This window comes from Harpia harpyja, chromosome 3 (assembly GCF_026419915.1).
Source record: "Harpia harpyja isolate bHarHar1 chromosome 3, bHarHar1 primary haplotype, whole genome shotgun sequence".
NCBI classification, from domain to species: domain Eukaryota; kingdom Metazoa; phylum Chordata; class Aves; order Accipitriformes; family Accipitridae; genus Harpia; species Harpia harpyja.
The window spans coordinates 75,885,501-75,904,677 of record NC_068942.1 but is presented as its reverse complement, the minus strand read 5'-3'; the positions used below and the strand labels follow the sequence as shown (position 1 = coordinate 75,904,677).

The 19,177-nt window shown below is 42.3% G+C and overlaps 1 protein-coding gene across 4 annotated transcripts in view; it reads left to right on the top strand.

Moving 5' to 3' along the window:
- The window catches only part of SYT16 (synaptotagmin 16), a 121,970-nt gene that overhangs the window by 59,833 nt on the left and 42,960 nt on the right, over positions 1–19,177 (top strand). The window contains exons 1-3 of one of the 4 annotated variants that reach the window (XM_052783446.1): positions 684–790; positions 11,776–11,822; positions 12,073–12,696. In XM_052783446.1, coding sequence (XP_052639406.1) covers positions 12,144–12,696 — 553 coding nt within the window. In that variant the 5' untranslated portion in view covers positions 684–790; positions 11,776–11,822; positions 12,073–12,143. Of the gene's footprint in view, positions 1–610; positions 791–8,346; positions 8,454–11,775; positions 11,823–12,072; positions 12,697–19,177 lie in introns of those variants that run through there. The other 3 variants (XM_052783447.1, XM_052783448.1, XM_052783449.1) reach the window with 3 other exon arrangements.

Genomic DNA, 19,177 nt, shown 5'->3' with positions numbered 1-19,177 from the left:
GGTAAAGTAACAGTTAAATGAGGATCATGGGCTATACATTAACCTGGTACTTAGTAAATGTAATAAAGTTAGTGAGTACCATTATAGTGTAATCTGATGGTTTTAGAGAAAATACACAAATTGCAAAGGAGGTGTTGGGGCCTTTCGCCGTACAAGCTAATCCTCCCCTCAGCCTCCCCTTAGAATTTGCTGCAAGGTGTGCAGCAATGGTTTATGACCAACTGCCCTTTCTTGGCTGGATCTTGTTGCAGTATAGATTAAGAGTGTCTCTCTTGAAGGTGGTAGAATTCTGCATTGATACAAAAGTTTATTAAAATCAGTTAGAGTCTTTCCTGTGTTGGAGTTCATCATGTGACAGAAATGAAGACCTTAACTGGAACCAAGTTTGGTGTGTAATGTACCCTGTTGTTGATGTCCTCGGTAGACTGGCCCAACGCGAGTGTTGCATCCATTTAGTGCAAGTCCATATTCTGCTGAATTTCCTTGGTATTTCTTTTGGGGAGAGGATGGGGAAGCAGAGCCATGGATACAGATGTGGCTAAACCACATTTTTCTCTGGGCAGTTTTTCCTACTTGCGCTGATGTTTTCTTTCTGACTTTCTGTTCCTAGTTACTCCTGAGGCCATTGGGTTTTTGTCTGCAGTTGGAGTCTTCGTTATCTTCCCTGCAGTCCTCTTCCACTTCATCAACAAGAAGCTCTGCTTTGAAAAGAGAGGTGGGCTCCCATGCCTGGAACAACAAGGAAGAAGAAAACACTACAGAGAAAAGTCCAGAGTTCATGAGGGTCTTGGTAAGTATCACAGTATTATACCGCCTTTGATGTACAGAATCTTCTTGAGGCTTTGATTGCTGTCAGGACAGAGATAGACCCATTTGCTGTGTCTCAGGTTCTTTGTGTGGAAATCAGCAGGGTTTTGGATAGACTATAGTAACCTCCAGAACTCAAATGATCAAATGAATATGCAATTGCTACCATGATCCCGTTATGTTTGTTGTCTGGAGTAATCTCTTGAAAAATGTAGGGCAACACCGGGGAAGAATCACACTCCCCACTCTGTATCTTGTGGGAATGTTTTGTTAATCCAGTGAAGAGCAAAATGTGAGCAATTCTGAGTAACGACACTGCCTTTCTGCTCATGAAGGATATGCCTGTCCTGGTTTTGTTGTAGTAGCTGTTACACGCTCTTTCATGCGTTTGTTCTTGTCTGGAAACATTATGTCTTGGGTAAACCCATGAGTCCTGGAGTCAAAATAATGAGGAATTTTACTGTGTTACAAAAATAACATTGTAATGTTTCTCAGCCATCAAAAATGCATCCATTCTGGTAACGGTGGTTACTAAGAATTTGGTAATTTCATCATACATTTGTTAGTAAATTTGCATGTCATAAGTATATAATCATTGAAATAATCAGCCAAGAAGAGGCCTTAGAAGCCTCCCAATTAAAAGGTCTGCCTTGCAGTGGTTCAGCTAATAAAGCTAATTGTAGAAGGGCACAATCACGAAGTGTGGAGACCCTGGGATTTTTTTTGTTGTACGTTTTGCCTTGTACACTGACTTTAGCATAGCTGTTGCAAAGGGTGTGATCTGGTCATACCTTAAGAGTCCAGGATTTATGGACAGTTGAAGGCTTGGATGCTTCATGTGATAGGAAGTCAGTGGGACTGACTGCTTCTTGCTAAATGCATAAATGAGCCAGGGACAGGCACCAAAAAGTTGAAAGTACAAATGGTACTTGAAATTATTACCACCCACCCCCCTCACCATTGAAATTCCCAACTTCAATGTTTCTAAATAAAGACATGGGGTTTTTTTAATAAGTTTCCTTCATCAATATTATTTTTAAGTCTTTCTTCCCTTCTCTTTGCTTCCCATCAAGTGGTGTAAAAATGTGGCTTTTATTTCGGTTTTAAAGATGACACATCTCCCAGGAGTGTGTGGGTGTTGACATTCTATGGAGCTGTCACAGGCTATCATGTAAACATGTATTTGCAATGCTTTTTAAAATATGAATTATTAATAAACAGGGTGGCTTGCTTTTTTTGTGTTTTGTTCCTTCCAAATTTTGAAGGACAAAAAATTGCTTCCCAGCTGACACACTCGATGGCAATGTTCATTTCAGACTAAATCTTATGTGTCTGCGTAATAAACCTTTGAAAACATGGGTTTATAATGGAAACACTAATTCAACTTTAACTACAGCTGTGCCGTACAAGCAAAATACCACACACATTAATGAGGTGCTAAATCTGATACGGCGGAGGAATGTGTTGTAATCATTAATTACAATGGAAGCTTAAAGTTGGAGCCTGCTTTTTCCGTTCAAACAAAATCAGCTTGGCGAGTTGGAGCTAAGAGCTATTTAAAAATATCATCTCTATATTTAGTTTAAATTTCACCATAGCGTTTTGATACTTGTAAGGCCAATATGGAATATGCCTGTAGGAAATGCTAATGCTTTTAAAGGACAGCAGCATGAGAGAATAGATTAAACCCTGGGCTGACATAGCATGTCATATGGCAAATGTAGAAACCTGGAGCCTGAGCTTGGGCTGGGAAGCCAGGAAAGGCTGTTTCTAGCATGGGAGTTGCCTGGTGAGGGAGCTCTCCTAAGAGGAGTGTTGACAAGCAAGACTTTGTTTCAAATTCAGAATCTGACTTTGCTGGGTAGAAAGGAGCAGGATGGGGGTGCTTGTAACATGTATCTTATTGGTTATGATTCACTTTTTCTCTTCTCAACTTCTTCTGGTGAGCTGTGTTTGTTACAAGGAGATCCTGATTCTAAAGACTCTGCTGTTCTTTAACATGTAACCCACTAATGATTGTTCTTCCCAGTTCTAAGCTCTCAAATTGGGGAAATCTTTTTGCTTCTCCATATCTGGAATTAAGAGTGGTTAGAACATATCTGTCTGCTATGACTATCAGGTTTATAACTGTCTAAATAAGAGAGAAGTCATTGTGCATTTTGATCCCTCTGGCATGACTATAACATCTACAATAGGACAAATCCCAATTTGCAACAGCATAGGTAAATGAAAGCTGTAGCCTGAGAAGGTGTGTGTAGGTTCAGTGCATGAGATGTTTCTCTTGTCTTTGGATCTAGTTGAGTTTTGAGTTATCTACTGATAAAAAAGAGAGTTGGTATAGAAACATAAGCAAATCTGTCTACTTTGCAGGTGCACAGGCTGACATTCAGAACATGTACTGTAAAGTGTCAAAGTCTCTTTTTTGTTGTTTTTGCTTTTCTGTAGAGAGCCTGACCTCGGAACGAGGCAAGTGACAGAATGAAATAGGCCTTTCCATCGTCATGGCTTTAGGATACATCTGGCTGGTTTGTTCCTAATTTAATTTTAATTACACAGTTTGTGTCCTTATGAAAGGAACAAGGTAAGGGAAAGATCTTTGTGGAAATGAAGAATTAATTGAAAACCTTTCAGGAGACTCCAGGACAAAGTCTCTTAATTACTGGGACACAATGGATAACGTTTTTGTTACGTGAGGCTTTTGTGGATCCTATTCTTGACTGCTTCATTGACCTTAGTGAATGAGCCCATCTCGTGAGCAAGGATGTGCTGCTCTGATTGCCTCTCACTCAGCTGCAGGAGTCCATTCACTGGGGGGACTGGAGCTTATCTAGACACAGCCAGCCTGTATTTAGGATGGACTTGGCACTGCAAGAGAGAGCTCAGAGCAGGCTGCAAAGCTCGATTTAGAAGCTGGTAAAAACATAACCAATAGGCGGGTGGCACAGAGTTAACTTCACGCATATCAAGTTTGCTTGGCTATGCCCAAGCATGTGCAGAAGGAAGTGGTGGCGGCATGAAGTAGTCCTGAGCTGACTGGAGTGAGGTAGAGCCTTGATGTAGGTCATGTGCAGAATTCCTTAGCAGGGGAAAGATTAAACACCACATCTTTGGCCTTAATGGAGTCAGCTGGAGTGGTTCCTCACAGCTTTGGTGATCTTTCAGGTGGTGGGGGAGTGTGTGGGGGAGTGAAATTTCCCCTTGGAGCATCCCCCCACACAGGGAAGAAGGACTTTCCCTCGAACAAAGGCCTGACAGATGTCAGTGGAGTCTCGTGTGAGACCTTTTGATGCTGTGATGGTTTGGTGTCCCTTCCAATAGTGTGAATTTCAGGACCAAAAGGTGGTGATGGTCTTCTTACGTATGGTGTTTATAGTGTCGCTGAGCCCTTTGCTTCAAAAGTTCATGGGTGAAACGAACTTCACAGAAACACGTGACAGTGCTGGGCAAACCCTTGTGTAAAGAGCTGTATCTAACCATGTGCTTCAGTGCTGTGACTCGAAAAAGAAAAGGGCCCTCTTTGTTCTATACTGTAATCTTTTTATAATGATGTGACCTGAGACTGGGAAAGAAATTGTAGTTTCCTGACTGTGCTTTATACATCACATGTCGTGATGTTAAGGATGTACTCCTGATATGTGAAATCAGCTTAAACATCATGAGGTTTGAAGAAACATTTTTTTCTATTTTTCCTTTCTGTCTTGTCAGCCTTGAGAGTGCTTTCAGTTCATGTTCTCAAGCTGTTCTGCACAGCCAATGCTCTAGCCTCTGGGGCTAGCAGCACACTTAAAATAAATAAACAGAGATGCAGTTCTTATATAAATCACTCATTTCCTGTAGCTGAGGCTTTAAGGAAAGCATCAACGCCTATAACACTCAACAAAGGCAGGAATGTTAGCAGTGCTGCCTGGATGTCAACCTTGCTTTATCAGTGCAGGCCTGGGCCCAGCCAAGCACTGGGGACCCATCATGTGCAGCGTGTGGGACCGTCATATGCTAGCAGAGGCTTAGCTTCATGTTTAGAAACAAGTAATGTGGGTGAGAGTGACAGTACCAGTCTGGCGTGCGCAGTAGACTGGCTTCCTCCCACAGTGTGGTAAGTCCTGGAAAGCCCAGGAATGTCCTTCTCCAAAGAAATACAATTGTGCTTGGTCTTTGTAACCCTGATGCTGAGTAACCAGTAGCTCCGTCGTCCTTGGTAAGGTGCAGATTGAAAATGAGTCTGGGGTTATTCATGTCATGTAGTTGAGGTATGTAGCATCAGCCAGGGTGTTAGGTTCCTTGACCAGCCGGTGGCAGGAGGAAGAGGAGCTCTGGAAAGGGAAGTTTCTCAGTGCCCACCTGAAGCCACTCTTCTACATTGCTTTTTCTCTCAATTGCTTCTACAGAGGCTCATAGGAAGAGTGGCTGGGCATGGGACAGCGTGACTGTTGCCACTGATGCCTGCCCTTGACATTAGAGAGCCTGGTTTGTAATAAGGCTGAATTTAATGAAGGATAAGACTAGCTGAGGGAGCAGTTCCTAAGTTGGTAGGGACAACTGTCTGCTCGGATCTATGGTTCTGAATTCTTTTAAATCATTTGAAACTAGGTCTGGTTTTCCCAATGACCCCTCAGCCTCCTAGCATGTCCAGCTGGACTGGTGGTTGACTTAGCAGAAGTGAAAGGAGATGGGAGCTACGGACTTAGCCATGTGCAGACACAAAGATGGATAGCTAGGAATGGATAATCATCTACTGCATTTGCCACTTAGGGCTGAGGTTCCCAAACAGCACTGTCTGCGCTACTCGATGGTGGTCCATACAGAGCAATTTCCATGGGCTCTGTAACGATGGAGTGTGTGGGGGGGAAGAAGGAGTGACAGTAACTGGGTGACTCCTCAAAATGTTTTTCTAAAATATCTTCATTGTGTTAAACAGCTAGACATACTCTCCCACTGCTAATTTCCATGCAAGTAATTGCTCTGATTGACCCTGGCTTGTTCAGTTGCTGCAGACTGGGTAGCACGATTGCAGGCGGGGTGGAGACTGGGTCTATTGGGTCTGCTCTATGCAACAGCTTGACAGCACAGGTGGGTGGGTTCGACTGATGGTGTAAATTGGTGTTTCTCCAGCCTTTTGAACTTGTGATTTCCTTTTGGCTCTTCTGTCTTCAGGCAAGCCGACGAACAACAGCAGCTCAATTACAGAATGTGCTGTAATTTCTGACTGCAGTTTTCTGCTTTCATTCCCCTAATCCAGTAATTACAGATGTTTCTCACTCCTTTACCTTGAAAGAGCACAGTTGCCACTACTAACACCACTTTTCTAATACTCCAATGATCTGTGACTTTCTTAATGCCCTTTCTGTAACCCTCAGTTTGAGAAGTATAAATAATTAAAGTTATTCATTGCTCTTTTTTGTACTACCACTTGGCACAGAACTGTTACTTTTTTGTGCCTATGGTGACAAGAAGCAGCTCTTTAAATGCAAAGGACCTTATTTTGATTTGGAGGATGTGACTGGCTTCAGTGGAGTGACTCTGGACTTCACACCAGTGCTGAGGCAGAATCTGGCTCTCCAGTATATCCAGGGCAAATATTATGGTCAGGGTAGATGTTTCCATTTTCTCCCTCCTGAAAATTCCCTCAAGTTTTTGTATTAATATGTTGGTGGCAATAGTATCTATCTGTGCAGTCACAGATTCCCTGTTTTGTGAGCGCACTGGACTTCAATGAAATGAACACGCTTCTGGGTTCAGGAGGTCTTACGGTCTAATCAAAAACAAAAGGTGTGAAGTGGTCAGTGTAGGAAATCGCCATCAGCTCCTCAGCCCCATTGCTGGTGGAGCTTCTGAGCATAACATTTGGATGCTGGTTTTCCAGGAGCATTTTTTTGCCTGAATTTATCACCATATACTCTATATGGTGGAGAGACCTGTTTTTTTTGAAAAAGGCTCCATGGTTTTGAACAATTAATGTCACATTTGCATAATTCCTTTTTTCTTCTATCCCTTTCCTCTTCTCCCCATCCCACTGAAACTGTGAGGATCAGTAATTGTTGCCATTATTTTTGACAAAAGGAGAGCATGCAACAAAGGAATGGGAAGAAAGGAGGAGACACCATGGGGCTAAATATCCCGATCAAAACCACTTCTGTCATTTGGGTATCAATTTTTACAACTAATTTGGCACAGCATCAGTAGTAGCAAGCTGCCTGCAAAGACATGAGATGACTTGGGAGTGAGGAATAAGTCTGCAGGCTTCCTCTGCGTAGGCTAAACCCCATGCAGCAGGGTGCATTGCTGTGAGATCTGTCTGATCTCATCTTTGTTTTCACTTCACCCTTTTGGGGCTTGCAGGACCGATGAGTTGCAGCAGTGGGTTTATTGGCTTGTTGATTTCTAACCCATGAATGTTTCCAATGAGATGTGTGTAATTTATTGGCATAAACCATTAGCTCTTCCTTGAATGCCCTGGAGTTTCTGAATCACTAGCTGAAAACTATTATTACAGAGCACATAATCACTTGGAAAGTGCCTCTGCCTTCTCTCTTTTTGCGTTAAATTCAGCTACATAAATAGCATTTTTATAGCACGTAGGCCAAAAAGGTACCGAGATGTTCTGTATTTCTGTTTTGTTTTACCTTAGGGAAACTTGGTCAGCAGTGACGCTTACAGTTGATGTGAACCTTGGGCACTGTCTGTGAACTTTCCTCATAACACTTCTGCAAGAGGCTCCAATCGACTGAACAGCTTCAAGTGCACAGGCTGGTTTTGGCACTGTGACAATTTTAACTGGAAATACAGTTTCATCGTAGCAATGTTTGGTTATCCTTCACTGCAAGGATGGAAGGGCTTTGCTAACATCTTGTTAAACATGATTCTGGCAACTACAGGAGGAGCGAAGAGTCCAGATTTTTCCCATAACTAGAATAGAGGATTTCTTGGCCCAGTGTGGCTGCTGCCTGCCTTCAGCAGAGTACATTTCTAATCTCCCCTCTGCTATTTTACATGTGTGCTAATTGGGCTCCAGTCTAAAAGGAGGATCAGGCTCGTTATAGTTTTCAGTGGCTTAAAAAGAGTTATTGAATCGTCTTACCCCTCCAAGCCTTCCTTACTTCCTCCTTTCATGAACAGCAGAATGGCCTTGCCTTTTGCACAGACCCTTGAGGTTCTGGGCATCAGCTTCGATTCACACCTTGTTTTAGGTCTTCCCTCCTAAGCTTGGAGCAAGGCTTCATGGTGGATCTGTAACACTGCTTTTCCTAGGTGTCCTCACAAATAAAGCTCCTGTCCATGGATATGATCTGTGGCATGCCAGCTGGGCATGAGGGGCTGATGGTCTCTGTGTGAGAACAGGCAATAAAGGTAAATCATTATCAGTGTCTTAATTAAAATTTCTGAGAAGTGGGGAAGGCAGGAATCGTTCCTCTGAGTACATGTAGAGTGGCTGTCTAAACCGGTGACCCAGCACAGTGCTCAAGAGTTTCAGTTGTGGACAGATGGATTCAGCAACTTGCCCAAATGGCTAAAAAAGCTTCTTGGTAGTGGCAAAAGAAGTGTATCCTTCTAAAACAGTGATGTGACAAAGATGTCTTCTCATCTTTGGAAGGTGGAAGCTGATTTCCTCTTGTGTCTCTACATGGGACAGTATATTTCCAGGCAGAGAGGTGAGGCTGTGGATTTCTTTCTTGTCTAGTGTTTCAGAAATAAGCACTCACTTGAAAATTGTTCCGTTATTATATGCTGGGACACTATTTTCAACCTGTGGTCTACAAGCCTCCCTGCAAGGGAGGAGTTTGGTAGAAAACTTGCAAGGGTCACACAAAAAGTGACTGAAGAAAAGGAAATTTGTGCCTATGTTCTACAACAGCTTGAATAAGGGAAATTGTTGGAAGAAACGCAAGTCTGATGGCAATTTTTTAGGAGCCTGCATATCAAGAAGATTGAAAGACACTTTGCTAATATTACAAACTTCTGCATTGTGGTAGTGTTCGAAATTCTGCTAATAGACTTCTTTATTTAGCCATACAGTAATTGCACCTCTCAATGGGAATGCTACTCAGGAATAATGATCCTATCAAGACAAGGGAATATAGATTGTAGTAAAGGTTATGATGGTTTGTGTGAGAGGCTTAACATTGATCCTTTTAGCTATCTGATTTTCCAAGAGGAAAAAAAAAAAAAAATCTTTAAGTTAAGCAGGCGATTCAGTGTGAAAATTCTTGTGGTTAGTTTTAGAAGATGGAACTTGAAGTGAATTTGCTAAACTGTTTTTTTTTCTCTCTCTTTTTTGATGAATGCTTTTAAAAAGAAATGGATTTTTCTTTCCCACACATTTTAAATGCCCTTCTCAGTTCTTTTTTTTTTTTTTCTTTCCTAATGCAAGTCAAAATTGTTAGAGAATTCAAAAGTAAAAATCCATTATGTTGAAAAGGCCATGTTGTGAAATATATCATAAACACCCTGTTAGAGCAGTGCCTGCTAATTAAGGTAGAGAGCTCCTGGGAAACAGCAAGCCTATAGCAGACTCAGCCCCCTTCGATCCTTTGTTGAGTTTGTAAAAACATTGCCCGCCTAAACTTGTCTGCAGCTTGTTACACGTTTTATCAATCTGCTGCAAGACCAAAAATACGCAATTTATAATTCAGTTGACCTCTAGTTGTTCAGCGCATCACTGACTGTGGAGTCTTCAGTAAGAGGGAGAGGATGGGAGGAAAAGCCAAACAAAGGCTAAACAGAGTCAGGCACCCTGGAAATTGCATTGCTTTTGCCTGTAGGGATTATGTAGGCCCTGGATTGCAAGTCATACAGGTGTGTTGCAGGTGCTACTGCAAAGCGGTTCAGATATTTTGGGTGAAATACACTTCAGTGTCTATGCATTGTCTGTAAACTGAAATCAAGCCATTCGTTGGGGTTCTCCAGCTTTAACCCACAGAGATTTTCAGGTCTTGGGTAGGAATTGTGGATGTGTATAAACGTGTGTCTATGTGTCATGTTTCCCCCCAGCCTACTTATAGCAAGATGATCGGGACAACTACTTGGTAAATGAAAGATGCATGTTCAAGTCTTATCTGCCTCTTCGGATGACTGGGTGACCACATCCAAGCCCTGCAGGTCACTGTAGATCACTGCTTAGTTCCATGACTAAAGTAAAATCTCTCCTTGAAAAACTCCCTCTGTCTTTATGGTTGTGATACCAACCTCCCTAATGCGGAGTCTCTTGTGCAGGACCGTGACGTTTGCCTGAGCCGTGGTGCAATCAGCCACAGCATCCGGGAGAAGTGGGATGGCTCTGTTGGACCAATTGAGTGTTGCCTCTGAAATCTAATAACAAGAGAAGCTAATTATTCCCTATGCAAATATCACAAGTCTATGTTCTGTTGATTTTTAGAACAGATCAGCGCTTCATTTTAGCACCCATATGTTTTAGCTGCGTTGGTTAGCTGTCACTCCTGGACGCCTGCATCCCTCCAAGGGCTACTGCTGTCATGTATCTTGCTGTTGAGATGGAGGCAGGGCGTTATGAAGTTCTCCTTTCATCAGAAATCAGAGATTCATTGGCTGTTGCCTGTAAATAAAAGACAGGTTAAAAATGTATCCAGTACTTACCCAACCTAATTCATCTCCTTCCATGCCTGGGAGAATCTCGCTGTTTACAAGTGCCATCTCCTCCCAGTGACTTTTCTGGTGCTGTGACTTACCAGTAGCAAGTCTGCATTATGCTGAAAATGTGTTGTTTGGAGTGTGTAATCACTTTAGGTCTATGAGAAAATAAGTTGCACAAAGCAGTCGATGAAGGAACAACTCACCTGAGAGATTACACCATGACATTGTCTCTTCTTTGCCAAAGATTTAATGTGTGGCAGGGAATGTTACCTGGGTCCCAGCAGCTGAGCCAGAGGCCAGTGGTTGACAGGTGAGATACTGGAACAGTGTGTGCCCTGAGCCTGGAGAGTTTGTAACAGCCATCAGCTTTTAAAATGGCTTTAGTAACCTACATTCATTTACTGCCCTTGTTAGGGTTGTAATTCTTAGTACATACTGAAGCTGATAATAAACTTGTTGGAAGTGTGTGCAGTGTAAGTGAACATCAGTGAACAAAATTATTCGGCACGCGTGTTTCAAAAGGTAAAGACCTCTTAAGTCATTGATCTCATCTGTAAAAAAGCTGCTCACCAAGCAAGGTGGGATCTCCTTAGTCTATGCTCCATTTAAAAATCCAGAACACTGGGTTTCCCCCTACATATCTCTGGAGACCATTTCACAAGGTAATTCACATTGCTGCTGACCTTATTTTCTTGCTGCTTATACTGTATTTACCCTTTTATAGTTTGATTGCTCCTAGACCTCTAAATTCAGCAAGACACTGGTATTAATTTTTGAAGCTTCTTTTTGCTTCTTTTCAGTTGTCTTTTAGCCTAAAATCTGCAACTATTTAATTCTTTCTTTCTAAACACATCATCCTATTTGTAGGTTTCTCCTTCTTCTTAGAGTTCCTAAAAGAATATCTGTCTTGTGATAATGTGGGAAGATGTGTATCAGGCAAAAAGGCACCTTAACTTTCTACAAGTTATGTTTTTATTTAGGGTTTAGATGAGTTTTGAGAAAACATATCATATCGACATGATACCAATGCTTTTGTTAACTTGTGTCTGTTCCCATCATTTCATACCTACAATATTTCACCGCCTGTGTTTTTTTTTTTTATTTCTGTGAAGGGCAAAAGAACTCTGGGTTGTGTTACTCTGTGGGCAGAGAGGGCTTCTTCAGAGCCTTTCTGGAGCAAAGCATTTGAGATAGTTGTCTGTCATGGGCTGGTTCTGTATGCTTTAGGCCTGTCACTTTAATCAATCAAAACAATTCTCCCCACATTCTCCACTCTTCAATTTTTCTATCTGGACATGCTAATGCTAAGGATGTGGTAGAAGTCGGGGCCAGGAGATTATCTGAGATTTTTGACTGCAGGTTGTTTTGTACTTTTTTTACCAGGTCTGTTGACAGACAGCTATAACCAGAATGTGTGCGCTTCAGAAAAGGTATTTCTGTTCTGATGTTCTATGTTTTTATTTTTATATAAGGTTTAGCAATTGAATGAAAGCTTTCCAGATCTCTGCAGGAATATGTGTAATTTGTCCATCATTTCTGGATTTCTAGTGGTATTCTCCATGGGTAGAAGTGCTTTTTCCGTTTCTCCTCTCAGTTCTAGACATCTTACGTAGATAGTGTGTCGACAGGTGTTGATGGACAAGCAATTTACAGTAATCTCTTATGGTGCTTATTCTGTAGCTCCCTGAATTGTAAGTGACATGCTGGCAAAGCTGAACAACTGATCACCAGATACTGGCATAGTGTTAAACATGGCTTCTGAGGCTGCTCAGAATTTCCTTCAGCCACTGTCGTCTTGGATGTCTCAAATATATGAAGCTATCCAACAAGCAGGAGACTCTATATCTGCTTCACTGCTGAATTTGAGTGGAGTGGGTCGTAAGTCAGAAGAAGAGAGGAACCAGGACTTGGAGAATAATGGAGGAGTTTATGAGGATTATTCTGAGGAATCGGATGATGAACAACACTTGGACCTCTGGGATGAGGAATACTTATATCCTAGAGATGTTCACATTGGGGGTCCTGATCTTGCTTCACAAGACGTCCCTCATGGCTCTGACATGGGTCAGCAGAGGCAAAACCAGGTTAAAAATATCAGAGGCTTACCAGAGCAGTGTGTTGAAAGCTCCAGGTCTTTGACAGCCAATGGATCCTACTGGACAAATGAAGATCTCCAGCCACTTGATCGACTTCCTCCCATCGCTGAGGAAGAAGGTGAGCCCTCCATGAAGATGGGAGGTCATCAGCACAACCTCAGCTTGGGTGGCTCCTTAAAAAGTAACAATGGCAAGGCAAGTTTTGCAGGTAAGCAGCTAGCACGCACCCTGACAGTATTATCCAGACCTCTCTTTTCTGGTATTGATTTGATTTAGTTGCTAATCTGCTCATTATGTTCTGTGTTGTCTTTGTTTCCCACAGCTAAAATAAAACTCCCCAAATCCCAAAGAAAAATCTAACCTTTCCTCTTCTGTTTCCAGTCTTCCCTCATTCGTGAGACTAATCATCTCAGTAAAATAAGTGGAAATCTCCAGGGTGAAATGCTGTCTATTAGAAGGCAATCAGGCCCTGTTGCTGTAGCAAGCAGTATTTTGCTCCCCCCATGTTTTGTTTCTGGTAGCAGGACCCTTCAAAGGGAGTGTTTAGCCTCAAGCCTTTGCTTTGAGAACCATCTGCCTTTGCATCATTGCTATTAAAGAAAGATATATATAATCTCAAACCTTGTTTCTTTGTGCCAGGAATCTCAAGATGTTACTGTGCCATGTGCTGTGAAATGCTGTACTAAAAAGCCAGCCATATCTCATGATTTTATGGATGAAAGGCTCTCAAATCGCTTTCCTCCCCTCCCACCACTCCCACAAGCTTTTCAAACAAGACTGAAGAGGACAGCAGGCAGGAGATTATGGGAAGGAGAACTGAATTTGATATTTTCAGTTTTAAATAGGCCTAACTATGACTTCTGATCATTAAGTGACATGAACAGCTTTTCAGGCAATTGTGTTCAGGACTGAATTTCGGCCATGTGACTTGTACTCACTAAATATTGCCGTAAATGTGGCTGGAAGTTACCTGGGTCACAGAGGACTGATGGAGATCTATGTCCCAACCACAAGCAGGAAAGCTGCAGTCTTGCTGACACCATGCTTGGGTCTTGCTGGGTTAAAGCTGCTCTTTACGAACATCCTAGGAAGGGGAATAAGGGAGGAAAGGGGAGGGGGGAGTGGGTCTACAATATGGAGCTTATGAAGAACTTGAGACTCACTGAGGGTTTTCAGAACTTGGCTTCAAATATCTAAATTCCTTTTTTTGAAGCAGGCAGTAGATGCTCTTGAAAATGTTTGTTTTATAATGACCAAGAGCTTTTCAGCACTCTTGGCTTCTAGGGAAGTCTTACATATTTAGCCTTTTCTGTGCAGACTGCAGAAGATCAGCCTGTTTGTTTTCGTATTTAATAGGAATATCAGACTGAGAGGGTGTAAACCTTGATGGTGTTCTTTAATGAATGTTAAAATTAGCTCTTTTCTTTATTACTATTCCTCACACTGTTATGGCCAGGGAGTAAATAATTAAAAAGAGCTTTCGGTCTAGCTGTTCTGTCTCCCAAACTGGGACTGCTTGTTTCATATTCCAAATGAACGATTGCCAATTCTCAGGTTAAGCACCCCAGGCTGTATCTCTTGGAGCCCAATCTCTAACCTGTACAGATCCCCTATCTTCTGGTACCCCTATACATTGCCTATGCGATACCCTGCCCACAGGGTTTGTTCACAGGCACGAAGTCAATGCTGCAGGGCTGGATTTACTGTGTGTGCTCGGATTATGTGTCCAGTGTGTGCACAGACGCCATGAAGCAGGGTATGTAGTGTCCTTCCAGGGAGCGCTGGGGCTATGGATCCTCCTGGACAAGTGCTATGCAGGGCACAAACCTGTCTTCTGCAGAGCCTGTAACCCTAAGAGGGGCTGTTAGAGTGATTCATGGCAAATGCTGGGGGTCCTCAGAGTAGGCTGGGGAGCAGCCATGTACCGAATGCATTATTCTGATGGTGGCCTCCAGATCTTTATCCTGCCTCTGGACTACACCCTTGCTCACAGTGGACGGGAGAACAGGTGGTGAGGTTTCAGGGAAATGGGGGCCAGGAATGGGCTGCCGTGACTGTCAGAGCAGTTTCTCGCCTGCAGCCCTGTCTGCAGGGACATCTGAGAAAGAGGGTCCTTAGGAATGTGTGATGGACCAGATGAATTTTCCTGGCGAGAGACACATAGAGTGACAGTCAGATGTGAGAGTAACCCATCACTGCAGCTAAAGGAGAGGGTCACTCTGAACCTCTCTCCCAACTGAGAGCAGGTACTTAGCAAGTTGCTAATGGACTCTCTCTTAATATTTATTAGCTTTCCTTCTCAGTAAACTGTCTGGAGCCATTGTGGACTGGAAGGCTGGCCTTACAGAGCTCCCCAGCACCTACATTGCTGCTGCCTCAAGCTCTCTGCTTCCACAAAAAGCACTTTAGAGGGCATTGCATAGCTTTTTACACTAGAGGGAATGTCACTCCAAATGCTCTCAAATAGTCTTTTATCTTTTAATCTCTGCAATGCACTGCACAAAGGGCCATCCAATAGTCTCAAGACTTTATAGTCATGAAGTTGGCTGTTTGAGAGTTGGAGGGCTGGGAGTTGATGCCTTTTTTTTTTCAGAAGTATCTATCTAAGTTGTATAATAGGAGAGAAAGTGCTGAACTGTGATTTGAAAATGTCTTCCACAAGATCTTTGATGTGGAAGAACTTGTTTTGCCTTCTAAGTGACCCTTCACTTCCAAAACACACACATGCTCTTTGTATTTCATTTTTCAACTCTTTATTTCTTTTTTTTTCCTTTAGATTCATTCTCTAACATCAAGAGTATGAACTCTTCTGATGGTAACCTAGACATGCAGAGAGGCTGTAATACCCTGGCAACTTAAAATTTCAGTCATGGATTAAAATGATCAAGAGAAGATGTTTGAGGTATCCTTATTTCTGTTAGCTTTGTTACCTAACCCTACGTGGCAATGTAAGCGAGCATATGGACTTGCTGACATTCAGCAAAGGCGTTCAGTAGCATCAATATTAGCTTTGAACATTTCTCCTTCCATTTGGCATTTTTTTTCTCCATTTCTGCAAAATACATGTTTCCTGTTTACCCTTATATTCTTTTCAGAACATTGCATCTTGACTTTATTTCACTTAATGTACCATATTTCTCTCCACAATAGAATATTTTAAAGCTAAATTGGCACAAAACAGTAGCAATGCTGAATGCTTTTTGTTGCCATGGAAATATTTCTGGGCACTTACTGAAGACCTGGTTGCCAATAGTAATATAACAGAGAAAATAGATATGCTTCATTTAGCAGCCACTAGTGATTAAAGAGCCACAGAAACCCGTTACAAGGTCATTCCAATATATAGTTTATTGGGTTTAGGGCGAAGAAAACCGACCAACCCTAGATGAGAATCATTTTGTTTTAAAAAAGGTGCAAAAGAAAATCCAATAGTTGTTCCCCTCTCTTAAACTTAGAGCATGCTTCTGAGATGAAATAAAATAAAATTACAGTTAAAAACCATCATTACCCCTTCTCCTTTTTATCAAATATGTTTTTGATCACACTTTTGCCTCCTAGGAAATGTTTCCTAGCTCCCAGAGTAGCTTTTCTGAGGTCCCTAAGCAGCACACACATTACTGAAAACCATTTTTAGGCTTAGGGATCTAATAAACTGTTTGAGCAATGAAATTCTTGGGTTCTTAAGTCAAACGTCTGTTAGATACTGTGAGGCATGCTAATCAGCAGGGTGTAGGTTTGGCTGCCGCTGAGTCCTGGTCTGTACTTGAATGATGCTAGTAATGTTGTGCCAAGGTTTCAAACAAATGCAGGGAAAAGTTTTTCACTTTGGATGCTTTTGATCCACAGTTTAAAAATGAGGAGGTAGTTGAGCAGGAAATATTGCAACACCAGGTGTTTGGTTTAAGAGGTTAATGAGGGGAAGGCAGACCCTTCTATGCATGCAGATCCCTGCCACCATTTGCAAATCATGTAATTGTAAATTTTGCAAATACAGATGAACTTACTCTTGCAGCTTCCTTGAGACCCTCCTTCATTGTCTAACCTCAGTGTTTCTGATAGAGAAACTGTCTCCCATCACAGAACGGGGAGAGAACAGCCTTTGCATCCCCCCGCGGCTAAGATACCACTGCTCAGCTGACTGGGGGTGGCTGGCAAGAGTGTGGCTGCCAAATCCATCATTGCACATTTGGCTTAAGAATTGAAAAAAAGCAGTGGAGCAATAAGCCACTTCTAAAAGTAGTGCACTGCAAGCAGAGGGGTAGAGCTGGCCAGTCCATCTGCTTCCCAGCCCGAATCTACAGAGAAAAAAAAGTAGTAACGAAAAAGGTGAAGAGCAGCAATAATTGTGCCATGGGTGCAATGGCTTTAGCCCACTTCTTCTTCAGGGCCCATGTCCTTTGCAAACAAAAAGTCAAAGTGACCATTAAGTTAGCAGTTTCAGCAGACACTGCTCTGAAAAAGGCATGGGGACAGACACACCAGCAGAGCTGAGTCTTCTGAATCAGAGCTGAACTATTTTTGCACAGTGAGTTCTGTGATTGAAGAGTCTTCTGAGCTGTCTGACACTGTGTTCATAATACTAGTGTAATATATAGGTGAGCATTACACTTAAACTGCGTAAAGTCTTTGGAGATTTTTTCCCATCAATTAGACAATCTCAATGCTAGCTAAAGATTGCATTTCAGTTGCACTAAAATAAATTTTTTGGCCTTGGAATGCAAGGAAGTTTGACGTCCTAATAGGAATCTTGTCTAGATAGCTAGATAGTTATCCTCAATACACGTGTAAGGGGAGGCACGCCTCTGAGGCTCTGGGAGTTTTTAAAATGCAGTATTGCATTTACTTACCTTGGCCTCCAGGTTAACAGGGATCATTGATTTTTACCAGTAATTGCTGTGGTAGAGGAAATTATTCTTTCTGCTGTATATGATCACTCCTGACCTCAGTAAATGACCCTTCATACGGCCAGGAATTCCTAGGCAAGAAGTGAGTTTTCATTAGGTCCTATAAACCCATATAGCAAAACATTTCCTGTAACAAAAAGATGCTACTTGTGTGATAAATAAAACTTCTGCTTGAACCTGAGACTAAAATAGATAGATGGCCAATTTCCATGTAAAAATCCTAAGTGTTTATGAATTTTATCACCTGTCTGGCTACAGAGCCAGCCAGTGCTCTAGCCAGAATGTAGCCTTATAAAAATCAGTGCCTGTACTCAAAGCAGGACAAATAAAGAGGCTACACTGAATCAATAGCACCACTAGGACTGAGTGAAGGAAAGCAAAGACAGACGGTGGAAAAAAGCACTTCACAGAAAATACTCCTGGCTGCTTGAGTGGGAGAAAGCACTAACGTGACAGGGGATATGCATCTCGTCTCTGAAGAATGTGGTATGAGTCCACAGCTCTCTGAAATGAAGTGCAGACGTGAGTTTGCATTGAATGTTTTCTCTTTGGGAAATTCAGAACCACTCAGAAAGTGTTTGTGCACAGACTTTTGTCCTTGTGAAGGTGGTACCATGTTCCTTTTAAAATATAAAGTACTCTTTTGCTGTTCTGTCTTTTCAAAGTTTCAAATGATAAGGGATCTTCATCCGTGATGCCAAAAGTAAGTGGTGATGAGAGTATGCAATAGCCCTGAAAGGAGAGTGGATTGCGGTATGTCAGCTTTACAGCTGGGGGAATGAAGCCAAAGAATGAGTGGTTCAAAAAACAAGCTTTCAAAGGTGCTACCATTGCAGGCTCTGTCTTAGGCCTGTCAACACTGCTGTTCATCCTCATTTGGTGATTTTAGACACAGTATCTTTGTAAGCCCACAGTGGATCAGTGGTTTGGGTTTTCACCAAGTTCCTTGTCTGGTGGGCAGAGCTTCCTTGTGCTTATCTCCCTAGGGGGCATGAGGAAGGATGTTCAGGAGTACTTGTCATCTGCTCTTGCCATCTAAAAGGTTGCATAAGCTGCATGGAGAAGGATGTATTTGAGAGGAAGAAATGGATTTTGCCATTCAGCGCATTTACAGAACAAATTGTGTGTGTGAGCGTGTGTGTGTGCATGTATTTTCTGATCCACTTTTGCTAAGTGGCATCCTCTTCCCACTCCCCATATGGCAGTTGCGACTCTATCTTCCTCTGGGAAGGTTGTTTAGGACTCAAGAGGCTTCATTTACCAATAAACAGCATCTTGGCAGCATCTGGGAAGTGCTGCCTCTCTCCTAGAAACCCTGCCTCCTCACCTTCCATCTCCTACTACAGGCGAGGCAGGTGTGAATGATCTCATTGTGTTGTGGTGGAGGTTACGTGCAGGCATACTAGCAGCACTCTGCAGAGCTGGAACATAGTATTTCTGTGTGCTGATACAATGATACAAACAGTAGAACTTTTTTTTTGTTGTTTGTTTGTTTTTGTTGTTGTTGCAGTTGTTGCTGGCTTGGCCTGCTTTGTAGAAGGCTACTTATGCAAACCCATGATGGCAAGCAAATGCTTGCAGAAAGGAATGACCATTAGGACTTTTGGAAGCATGGATAATTCATCTCCGTTTCCTCCTAGCCTCTTTGCATTGCTTAACAGCACAAAACCCACTAATGTAAGCTTATAGAGATGGGATCACTCTGCCAAAAGGTGGGCTGGTGTTGGTCCTTACCTCTTGCCAGATAGGGGTATGGATATGACTTCCTTGTGCCCAGTTCATTTC